We start from the raw sequence: 12,907 nt of genomic DNA, 5'->3' as shown, positions 1-12,907 counted from the left end.
CTTTATGGCACAGCCATTGTCTTCTAAGATCCTTCTAAAACTCTTCACAGGCACTCCTTTCCCTTCCTACCCTGAACAATTCAGTCTCACCAGATGACTTTTCCACCTCTGTGCTCACCTGTTTTTCCAGACCATTTACTGATTTGTTGAACAATAATGTTCAACATTATCCCAGCATAGGTGCCTGCAGATTTCTATCAATAACAACATTGTAACACCTGACAATTTACTCCTAACTTCCTGTCTTTAAACCTGTAATTTAGTCACACAAAGACTACCTTATGCTACATATTTTGCTACACCTTGGGTTACATAATAATTGCCCCTTATTTTCATTATAAAGCTTTTATGAGGAATCTTCTCTAAAGCTTTTGGAAAGCCAAGTGAGGTGTATCAAATGAATCACCTTCATCCATACATATGCTCCACTGGAAACAGGTAATTTTCTAAAACAGAACTTTTCTTTGCAAATGCCGTGGTGAGTCAGGTAGATCATTTATCCAAGCATCCAATAATTCCATGCTTTACTGTAGTTTCTGTTATGCCCTGTCATTGCAGACTCGCAGGTCTGTGGCTCCACAGATCTTCCCTGGAAACACTTTGTCTGGCACCACACTCCATGTCTCAGGCACCAAGAAATTTTTAAGCGTGTGGAACACAGCTGATAAACTCCTGCTCTCACATCCCTGTTAGGGATTCCACTATTTCATCCTTGTTCCACTGTTCCATCTTTTAGAACTCTTGGCTAAATATAGTCTCGTTTTGGAGGTGGGTTGTTGCTTGTTTTTCAGTTTGTCCTATAACCTCTCCTCAACTTCAGACAGATACTCTGGCAAGTGCCCCAGAAAGGGGCCGCAGAGGAGTCACTTCAATTTTTTCTGCAGTGAATTCCAACACAAATAAATGATTTAGTCTTCCAACAGTGGCCAGTCTTTCAGAGCTCTTTTATACTCAAATCATCATTAGATTCTACAAACTTTCTGGAAGGTTTCTGGTACCCAGTGAGTCTGCAAAAGTATTTATTATGATTTTTATTTTTGGTATTACTTCATTTGTTGGGGTTTTTTTCTGTTTGTTCCTGAAGTTCTCTTTTAGCCTGCCTTACTGTGCTTTTACAGATAATCTAAGGTTATCATCCTTTCTACTTTCTTTCTTTAGATACTACTTCAATCTTTTGAAAGATCCCTTCTTTCTTCAAATAACCTCCATTACCCAAGACCTGCTGGCTTCTTTCTGTGCTTTATCAGGCCTTCCTTGATAAGTGCTAAGCATTGGTCTTGCATTTCTAATACTACTCTCCACCACAAAGCTTTATTCTTTTAGCTGACTGCTTTTAGCTTCTCAGATTCTCAGTATTTTTGCCCAGCCCCTGCTGACCTCAAGTGTTGTGTATCATCCCCCGCGTGGACATTAAGCCTAAATACATAATAGTTGCCAGTTATCCATTGGGTCTTCATCTGGAGGATACAGAGGCAGGTATCTTGAACTGAAAATCTGAAGCTCATAAAGGTCATGCCTCACCCCATGAGCTCCTTTAGCAGCTGTATCCTCAAACATTTAGGATATCTAAACAAGCACTGTCTGTGTATGTCACAGTGTGGGATTTGCACAATTGACAAGGCGTATCTGAAGTTTCCTGCCCTCATCACCTCTGTGGTCTTTTCTCAGCATCTTGCAGCTGGGGATGTTTACAGAACAACTAAACTAGTGGATTGTGGTGAACTCTGAGGTTCTTGACTTCATTCCTGCCAAAGCTCTGTGGGTGAGCTCCCTGCTCTGGGGCACAGGTCTAGATGAGATGAAGGGAAACTGGGAGGGAAATCTCGGTCAGGCTGGAAGATTCACTGCTATTTTGACTTTAGACCATCTCTCACTACCATTCCCCAAATCATCAGAAGCACAACCTCTGTCTGTTATTTCTGTCTCAGGACTGCAGTAGTGAGTGTATCAGCCCCAATGTTTTGCAAATATGAGTAGGAAACATTTGCTACTACAACATTACTAAAAATGTGAAGAGTTTTAGAACCCACCTTCCAGGTTATTCCTCAAGACTTGGAAAAATTACTTGACGGTTACTATCACAAAAGCCCCAGTGTTCTAACCGCATATTTTTTATTAGATTCTTTTTCTTAAATGACTGTCTTTAAAAAATTGAAGTTGGCAGGTCAAGAAAACTTGAACATTTACAGCTTCCCAGTCAGGAAGGTAAAAAAAGAACAGTTCATCATAAATTTATATTCTTTTGTGTACAACAGGCTTTACTATACTTGCATCCAAGATGAAACTTTCTATCTTGCAGTGACATTAGAAGAATTGGAGTTGTACTCATTGGACACCAGAGACGAATAGTCAGCAGTTTACAGACTTTGCGGTTACACATGATGCACATACAGGAGAAAGGATTTCATGTATGAAAGTACTAGAACCAACTGTGTTTTGTGCCTCAGCATTTCTAAAATGGAAAAATATTCTCATTCTTTCCTTCTGCTCTTCCCAACTTCGAGGACTGCAGTCTCTTGTTCAGACTTTACAAGTACTTCAATGATAATGCTTCCAAACCGGAGTTTTTAATCACACTGCACAGCTCCTCCACCAGTTATCTGCCGATAAAATCCTGGCCTACTGCAAGACTCTTGCTACACATTGATGAATAACTCAGCATGGATGTGTAACTTTGTATAACAGTATCTGGGAAACTTTCATGAACTTACTTGAAAGTAGTAATCTATTTGGCCTGGTGTGGCTTCTTTATCGATGTATTTAGAGTTTGCTGGTAGATCAAAAAAGTATTTGACTTCTTTCATGTTCTGTGACCATGTAACTTCCAATACCAAATGTGCAATCAAAAAGAAGTTTAACATAAATATTTATTTTATCTCTTAATTAAATCCAAATGTATGGGTCCTATCATTATATTACTTTATAATAGTTTGAAAGCTGGTGAGATGGTGCCTCAAAATATTACTATTGTTTGAAGAAACGACTGATGATTTTATGTAGCGACTTTTCATTGTGTGAATAATTGGAAGGATAATGAGAGTAATCTCTTTGAAATCTTAAGGAAGGTCCTTGATTTTTAATTACTTCAGCACTCGACACTTTTTATGCTTTAAATTTTTATGATTAGGTTGGAAAACATGTTCATCCCTGGGATTCCTCACCATCCTTCGTTGTTATTTTTTTTTAATGTAATACTCAGCATTTGCTTCTACTACATGGCAAATATTCACCGGAAAACTGATTGTAACGTTTCCATGACCACATGTAAAACACAGTTGTCAGCTGTATCGTGGCCACACAGACTTTAGAAAGCTTTCTGTTCCAGAAATGCAGGTCTCTGCTGCTTGGACTTGGGCATAATTCCCAGCAGCAGTAGCAGACCTTAGAGGGCCAGCCATCAGTGGGGTGATGTGGTTATTCCCGTGGGAGCAGGCCAGCCGTGTCCTCCTCCAGCTGAGGGCAGCGCTACAACCACCCGCTGATGCTGGAAGTTACACGCTGCAGGATTCAGTTATCTTGTACATGGGCAGGAAAGGAGATGTAGGACAGCAGTGTGGCAACATGTTGCCTTGACTCTGCTTCTGACTGCTTTTAGAAGTGAAAAAGCAGATTCTGCTGAAATGGAGCTCTGGTCACTACAGGCTGGATCTTCATTTAGTACAAATATCTAAAGGACATCCATGATAATTACCTTTAGAACCCTTCAATAGCCATATTTACATGCAAGAAAACGTCTGCAAAGGCCTGACATAATATTTGTACCTCTCTTAAGACTTACAGCTTTCATGTTTTATTCAGACAACTCACATGGACGTGCTGGGCTACACTTCCAAATTTTTGCATGGGATATGCACCACTGGGAACAAGGGAGCGACCGCATGTCTGTGTGCTGTGAGACCACACACAGATCTACAATGCATGTCACATGTAACCTGGCTGCAGATGCTTTTTGTTGACTTATACGTGGTTTGGAGGATATTTTTGAGTTATGTGGCATTCCAGTATACTCGAGCCTTACAACTCTTCTGTTGAAACCTGCATCTTGGGTAATTAGTATAGTATGTGTGTATATCAAAATGAGCTGACTACTTTATGTAATCATAACGATATTTACCGCTTAATTTGCAGCTTGTAAATGTATTTCCTAACTCTTGGAAAAGGCTGCCATTGCGTATCAGTGGCAAAGAACAAAAATCAGAAAGTAACTCAAAAAAGATAATGCTTCCAACCAGATCACAGAGTAAGACACGCTAGGCCTGATGCGCTGTTGTCACTTTATGTTGGAATAACTGCATTAATTTAGAAGAGATAACAACAGTGCACTAAGTAAACTTTCCTTTCTTTCCTTTAAAAAAAAATTAAAAGGCAGATTTAACTGAGGAGCAAGTTTCATAAAGATCAAGATTCACCAGGGTGTTCCACAATGCCAATTGGATGAGCTTGTTTAAAGCAGAGCAGCTCCAGTCCTGTTCTAGCTACAAAGGTAATTTTGCCAGCATGAGCAGTCCCCCTTAACTCAGTAGGACTGCACAAGCACGTGTGTTTTGCAGGATCACAGGCCTTTAGTGGGGGGAAAAAAAGTATCTGTTCTTTCCTGTGACTGTCACTTGAAAAATTCCACCCCGATTCCACATCTGAATAATTTTTTGGTAAAGGTTCTCTTATGGAAAGAAAATCATACTGACCTGAAGCCCAGAGTAATTTGAAAGCTGATTTTCCTTTATCATTTAATTATCCATTTTGCTTGCCATTGCTTCCATGGGCCAACAATGGGACGTGTGGAAGAAGCCTCTCCCACAATTAAATACATTACTGATGAGGTACCAGTCTGCTATTTGTTAATGGGGTTTCAAAACCATCCATAACTGATCCAAACCATGTATGTGCACTTTCAGGTTGTCTTTTGCAAGATTTCTCATTTCTGGTAGTGAGAATTGGCAGAATGACATTGTTACATGCACACAACCTGGATATATTTCATGAAAATATATTTCTAAATTTATCACACTACTGAAAATATATTTTCAATAGAAAAAAATATAACAATATTAAAACATTTATTAATCAGATATATTTTTTATATAACCAGTGTTTGGGTAACCAGAAAGGAAAGAACAAGGGATTCTTTGAGTGAGGACATTTATTAATAACATTGGAAATCCAGGATTTTGTGAGTTTATACAATTTGTTTTTCTGTTGTTGTTGTGGTGCAGTATGACACTTCTATAATAGTTATCTTGATCAAATTTACATTTTCCTCATTTTGGAAACATTTTATTTGCTCTTGTGCTGAGTCCAAGTCTACTCTTGGTTTGGGGTTTCTTTCCTATTTTATCATTTAAAAACAAACAAAAAACATAACAGGTGTTATTTTTCAAATGTGAGCTTAATTCTGTGCAGGCCACAAATGTATATGTGAAATTAGACTAGCTTTCTTTGTTACAGTGGATACTTTCTTCAGGTGAAAATTAGCTCTAATTATCCTGCATATTGCAGTATGCAGTTGGAGTTTAAATTTCACAAATTTAAGCAAATTTAGTAGGCTGCTTCTGAGAATCTGGCCCACATTACTGAGTGCTTCATGACTAAAAGCAGTCACTGAAAGTTCACAAAATAAAGCATGTGTGATATGCAAGCAACAACAACAAAAAAAAGGCATTAAAATGTGGGCATCATAAAGAGATCATTCTAAGTTATTTATAAGTAATATTCATGTGTAGATTTTTCTCACAGCTCTGATTTCATTGATCTAGAATAAAATCATCTATGGGCACTATTACCACCCAGTGATATACTTGTGTATCACTTAAGCCTCCATGACAGCTTAAGTGAGGGCCTTGACTGCTGAGCAGGACCAGGGCAGTGTCTCTTTCCATCGTGTGGCCAATCCCAGTGCTTCCAAAGCTGACTGACAACCAACCTGGACATGCAGCCAAGTGGGGTGGTCATCTAACCTAGAAACCATATCAGTCATCCTTACTACCCCCACTTGTCAGTCAGAGACCTGAGACCTGCTGGGAGGAATCCTTCTGACCTAATTTTGGAGGTCTGCATTTGAGCTGGTCACCCGAGGCTCCCTTTTAATCAGTGAAGTGGGCTCCTGTAACATGTGAGTCATCTGAAAATTCTATCTATCTATCTATCTATCTATCTATCTATCTATCTATCTATCTATCTATCTATCTATCTATCTATCTATCTATCTATCCATAAATAAAACTATCTACTTCTGGGTTAGATGAATTGTGCTAAAGAAGCACCTGTTTCTCTGCATTCAGTGATAGCTCATATCCAGCCATCTGTGCTCAGTCAGATGAATCTCATGCCATAATTGTATCCAGTCCTCATGCTGAACCTGTGAAAAAGAGAGGATCTTGTTCATAGTGCTGATGTTAAAGTTAATCATAGCAGAAGGTTTAGTAGATTTTAGTCATGAGGTGTTTCCACACTGGAATTACTGAGAAGCAATAGGATGCCATGAGATGAAAGGAAGAGAATTGGGTGACGTAACTTAATTTTTTTTTTTAAACAAAAGTTATCCTTTTTGTTTCCCAGGAACATAAATCCAGTGTCTGTCCAATAAAAGCTTAGACACATGCTATGCTTTAGGACATCAGCCAGGACTTTTCTGCATAAGGCAATCCTTTAATTTCAATCAGTGCACTCAATAACTAATTCAAATAAATTAATTGCTCTGGACAAACATTCTTCTCCAAAATTGTGCTAGGTGTTAGTTGGATTATTGTGGCACAGAACTCACAGACTGCAGTACTTTGATTTTTACATAATTTAAGACTGACTATCCATTTGCCATTTTTTTACATAATGAGCCTAACATGGGCTTCAATAATTTCTTTTTCAGTTCAGATTCCTACAGGATCCAAAGGTGGGTCATAAGTAACATACAGATGCCCTTTATCCAGGTGTAGTTGAGATTTACCATGTGCAGTAGCTGGGACTGTGAAGGTGCCCACTGAGACTCTACTAATCTCAGCAATTTCCATGTCAGAATGACCCCATGGGACTGGATCAGCACAGAGAACTCACTTCTAATCCAGTCCAACATATCTTTAGTTATGATCACGATAAAAAGTCTGTCTTCCATTGCATCTTCTAGGGAAAGTACTACAAATAGAGATACTTATGGCATTTGCACATGGTTGAAGAGCACTGTATTCTGTTAATAGTTTTCTTCCAGAATACCCTTGTTTACCAGTTGTAATTGATCTTTCTTGAATAAATGGCAAGGATAATTTTTTTCTTTTTTTATAATGGTACTCTTTTTTTTTTTTTGAGAATGAGGGAAAGACATATTGGGTTGGGCTAACTCTTAGTAGGACAATGATCTCGAAATCTTCTGGGGAGACAAATCAATCAGTACTGAAAAGGAAAAAAGAATCCCTAAAGCCTACAATAAAGTAAAAAGGGAAGAGCTGTCCATGTCGTGCCAAGGAGCTCTAACAAAACCACAAAAGAGTTGTATAAGAGAGTTGCAGGTACTCACAGCTCACACACATCTTCTACCATCAAATACTGTATTTAGTGGTGCACACTACTCATCCATGAGTGCTATGGTTGTATATAGTTCCTCAGATTATGAACGTGGATAAGGCAAACACATTAGGGTTATAAAACATTTGTCTATATGTACATAAAGAACTGTAAATATAACATATATCATCATGTCTGAGGTTTTTCAAACCTACAAATTAATTACCTATTACAATAACAATAATGGGGTTGATCTGCTCCACTGGCTTTTAAAATGTTTAATGGCATGCACTGTATGTGTGTTGCTCTTCCCAAAATTCCTTGGCTTGTTATCTGGAAAGGGGCAGCCTCTCTTTTCCTTCACTGGCAGAAAAAAAACATTTTCAAACTGGCTTACAGAAAGCTGATTACCCTTCTACTGCCACCTCACCCAACCCCTTCCTACTGGTTCCCTTCCAGAGAACAACTAATTACTGTAGAAATCAGTGATCACATAGGGGAGGCATTATTATTATAATAATTATTATTATAATAAGATGTAGTCCATGCTATAAAAAGTTTGGGCTCCTCTGCTGAAGTCACCAAAGATGTTTAAGCAGTATATAAATTATTTTAAGTAGCCATTTTTAGACACTTTGGAGGTTAAAATGAGGGAAACTTTAAAGGGAGTATGAGTAAGGATACGCCAGCATATAGTAGAAAAAGATGTACTGCATTTTAGAAAGGAAAACTAACAAAAATGATGAAAAACATAAGGTTGAAAAATGGATGAGTTAAAATATATTTCCATATTTTATATGTGAAATAATGTAATGTCAGCTCAGTGAAATCTATTTGTGTTATGTTTCTTTAAGTATGCCACATGAGTATCTCTTACCTTTATTTCCTGAAAGAGATTTCCCAAGTACCTCTCCCACAAAAGTTTAGCATATTATCTGACTTTTCATACCTGTGTAATTGAACTGGAATAAAAAATGCAAGTTCTGACACTGAAGACACAGGGGAAAAAATATATTAAAAAGATCAGTTACAAAGTAATTTGAGGTTTTCACATGTGTTCTTCTCTCTTCCCATCCAAAATTTTGACCTATATCAAACTATCTGAGCTCTTTGAATAGTAGTTGATTGCACACATGTATCAGTAATAATCTAAGTGCTGTGCCATGCTCAGAAAATCCTGAATCTGTACACACTTATGTGTTTCTGCAGCTTATTTCATATAAGAAGGATGATTTGAAATGGGACCATATACATGAGCAGGACTTGCAAATCAAAATTCCTACAAAATATTTTTAAAGCAGCATGAGATAACATATTGTGTCATTCTTTCAGACTTCAGTACCATATATATTTTCCTTGAGGAGTCCAGTATATTCACTGACCCCATCACAAAATCTCCTGCACGTATTCTTGATATATGAGTAGATATTGTTAAAATTTGAGAATAAACCATAATATTATACTAGTACCTCTACATTACTGAAAATTCAATGAAGAACTGTTAAGCAGCAGCATGTATGTTGAGCATGTTAGGCAAGCCAAACCCCTGGGACTTAAAACTCACAAATCAAAGAGAAATCTAGCTCTCTGTGTTCTGAACTATGTGACGACTGGGGCCTTGACTGTGTAGAATTGACCTTGTATCTGGAATCTGAAAAGTAAGATTTTGGACAAATCTGCTTTGGAATCTAAATATTCATTTCTGGTTGTGGATGATGAAAAAGTTCCTGCTGAAACAGTCTGGGGAGTATTTTCACAATATCATCACTGCATAACGCTCTGAGTGATAGGAAAAAAAAATCTACTTGCTGATTTTCCAGGATCCAGTCTACAACAAAAAAAAAAAAAACAGGTACAGTTGTCATTATTTAGATTAGAATATCCAGCAGACACAGTTCTGTAACCCATGAGTGCTTGTCCTTATTGTTGCATACTGACTTTTTTGAGAGGAACCTAAATAAACAGTGAAGAATAGAACTATCCAGTTAAGAGTGGCTTACAAACTGAGTTTCAGGCTGAGCTTGACTTGAAAATGATTAAGAAGCAAAAAGGAAAAGCATAATAGGATTACTTTTTTCTTTAGGAAGTTGAATGCTCTGAGCTGTAAAACTTACCATCACAGTCTCTATGTACAATAGATTAGCTGAAAAAGACAAAGGGCAGCCAGTGTTCCAAATCTGTAGATTATTTCAGTTACTAAATGTCAAACTCACAAGTTCCATTTTTGTCTTGGGAAGGTTATGCTCTAAAACACCCTGTATTTCCAAATCCTGCTGAGTGATTTTAATAACCTTTTTGATAGGGTAATTCCTAGGACAGTGATCTAACTGTGAGGAATTAAATGTTTCTGTGTCAACAGGCAATATGCTTGTTGTGATCAAAATCCATGGGAGTTTGCTACTGACTTCTGTGGCAGTGGAGTGAAGCCCTCTGTCATACATAGTGTGTAAGCTTCAACTCTCCAAACAGACTCTCCTTCACCTCGCTACTGTCAAGGCTGATTTGCTGTTGGTGAACCAGCTCCTATTAGGACATGTGCTGTCTTGTCACTCAAATGGATTGCCAGAACTTTTTGCTAGTTTCAATTTCTCTGTTGAAGCATTTCAGGTTCTTCAGGGCATGACCCAAAGTCTCTTATATCCATAAGAAGATGTCAATAGACTGAAACAGGTTTTAAATCAAAGGTTTTTACAGATTTGTGTGGAATGGATGGCCTTATTTAACGGTGAAGAGAGTGAACTGAGCCTAAAAGACAAGGCCACTACCTCAGGGACGTGATCAAATAGGCCATGGTTGCCTTCAACATGGCAAAGATAAACTGCAAGGTGCAAAAGGGGGTTGCTTCACTGTTGTTTTACCTGGAATGGTCAACTCTGACTTTGGAATAAGTAATTAAAATTACCTCCACATCTAATAGAGTATCTAACATGAATGGTTTGGGTTTGTAGGGTTTTTTCCCCCCAGATAATTCCCAAGACTTCTGGATTTAAATTCAGGATAAAATAACCACCTCCACCAAACAAACAGAAGCTAGAAAACAAATAGGATTTGTCTATCTTTCTTCTTTCCTAATCTTAAACCATTATGCAATATGATCTCCCTCTCACAATGGAAGTCCTAGCTGAGCATTTGCCTCTTTGAACAAGCTGCTTCATACTCCTAGTGCATTGCAGTCTAAGTTTTGAGATTTTCCAGTTAATGAAAGGCACAGTAGCAAATAAAATAACTAATGCCCTCTTAGTGGATCTGTTGATTGGATTCTTTCATTAATTCTCTATCTCAAGAAAACCATCCTACTCCAAGATTCCCAGCAAGTAAACCTGTAGGCATTTTAAAGCTTATGGCCATGATATCCTATCTGCCTGTCCCCAAGAAACAGTTAATTTGAATTGGCAGGGTAGCATTTTTATCAGCATTTCTTCTGCAGCAATTTCATCTCCCAACTTTTCTAAGTAAGGTAGAGAGGTTTATTTCATATTAAAAGTGGGAAAAGGTGTTTCTTTGTTAACTCTGGTGAAGGGGCTGGATTCAGAGTACGTTGCTCTCACCTAGAGCCTTCCATCTGGCTTCTGTTAAGGCCAATGTCAAAATTCTCTGCTGGTATCAGTTACATCATGCACAGCAATGTGTGACTGAAAACCCAGAGAGTCACAAAAAGGGCTTGTTCTTTGGTGCAGTATAACTCCTATTGACTTCAGTAACTTCTCTGCACTTCTCAGGATTGCACCTGTAGTTTAGCAAGGCAAAAAAATAAATCTTTAAAGGATCATGTGAAACCCTATTTACTGAAAGGCAATAGTTTATTTTGTAGAAAAGCAGCATTCATTGATCAAGTTAGAATTAACTGTTTTCATTTTGTCATCACTTTTTTTAGAAAAAACAGACCACTTTGACTCATAGAAAAAAAAATACAAGAAAAATATTTTACTACCTTCCAAAAATGAGCTTTGATTTACTCTTGGAAGATAACGTGGTTGGTATGCTTTCTCAGGATAGCCTCTATCTATTTCTGTGTGTTGGTTTTAAATGTATCTGAATTAAAAGGGGTTTTAATCTCTGTCTCTTCTGTGAAATTAGATTGTACACAACTAAATATGACTGCTCTTCATAGTTTGCTGTTCTAGCATAGCCATAAAATGTATCAATGTATGTGTAAATATGAATAAATATTTGATGACAGACACTTTAGATTATATATTTAAGCAGCCATGTCAAAACTTTAAAGGTAGATGGCTTCAAAAGCAATGGTATAATCATAATACTCACAAACTATTTTACAAACAAACCGTGGCCTCAGCACTGATCTCATATCCTTACCAGTAGTCTGAAACTCACTTTTTCTTTAAAGACCCCTTGTTTTGCCACTGCTTCTTTTCCTCTTATCAAGGCTTGTTTGAATAATGACAGCTCCCTGTGGCTCAGACTTCACCACTCATCTCACAGCCAAGCAGCCTTGGTACTGCAGTACCGGGGGTTCTGCACCTCTGAGCTGCATCTCCACCAGTTCTGAACTCGTGTAGCCTTGCACAGCACAGACAGGATCTGCTCGTTCTGGGAGACTGAACATTTCACAGCCGGTGTCGTTGGTTTCCCCCTGGGACTGCCTCCCTCCTCACAATTACTTTCCTTCTCTTATATATCTTCCATACACGTTCCCACTGCATTTTCTTTCTGCCTTTTTGCCTGTTTATAACAGTACTGTAGGAATATCTGTGAAATAAAAAGCTCACTGTACCGATTTGCAGTCCCAAGGGGAATTTACATTAGAAGTGAAGTTGTTATTATTTACTGAAAAGTTGGTGTTATCTTCTTTTTTTTTAATTATTAATCTATTCCTACAATAATATGATGTTCCATGTAAATTTTCATGTGCTGGCATGCCTACAAGTTAATAGTGTAATAGAATGCTCAGCTCTCAACATTAGAGTGTTTTTAAGGTGAATTGCATTACATATGCCATCTCTTTACAGCAAGAATATGGGGTTTGGCAAAACTACCTGCTGAGTAACATAATGAGATTTTTGTACAAAGTACAAGTTATTGATTATTATTGTATTTTATTTTTCTATGATTTCCTAAGAGGCATTATCAGGTCTTACACATGGGGTAAGCCTGTTTATTAAGATATTTATTAGCAAATAAAAGTTACAGTACTGGTGGTTATTTTTGAGTTAATGGTGTTTGTTTTCCTTAAGTTACTAATATAATGATACGCAGTGAAGCCTGTCATACATGATCATGCAAAAAACAACCCAGCTGCTTAAATAGGGTGGTGTACTAATAAAGATGGACCAGCAATATGTTCTAACACTTGAGATGCTTCAGGGTGATGGTGTTTTTTTTCAGCTAAGGAATGCTTAATCATAGAGGCCTCTTCTGTGCTTACCACTGAACATTTATGCCCTGATAAGCGTCT

General features: G+C 37.7%; 1 protein-coding gene across 6 annotated transcripts in view; it reads left to right on the top strand.

Annotated features, from left to right (window-relative positions):
* Positions 1–12,654, top strand: part of EPHA6 (EPH receptor A6) — a 446,467-nt gene extending 433,813 nt beyond the window's left edge. For all 6 annotated transcript variants that reach the window (XM_064643664.1, XM_064643659.1, XM_064643655.1 and 3 more), the window contains one exon: positions 2,300–12,654. In XM_064643664.1, coding sequence (XP_064499734.1) covers positions 2,300–2,414 — 115 coding nt within the window. In that variant the 3' untranslated portion in view covers positions 2,415–12,654. The remainder of the gene's footprint in view (positions 1–2,299) is intronic.
* Positions 12,655–12,907: the final 253 nt, after the last annotated feature.

This window comes from Pseudopipra pipra, chromosome 2, assembly GCF_036250125.1.
Source record: "Pseudopipra pipra isolate bDixPip1 chromosome 2, bDixPip1.hap1, whole genome shotgun sequence".
NCBI classification, from domain to species: Eukaryota; Metazoa; Chordata; class Aves; order Passeriformes; family Pipridae; genus Pseudopipra; species Pseudopipra pipra.
This window is presented reverse-complemented; position numbering and strand designations above follow the sequence as displayed.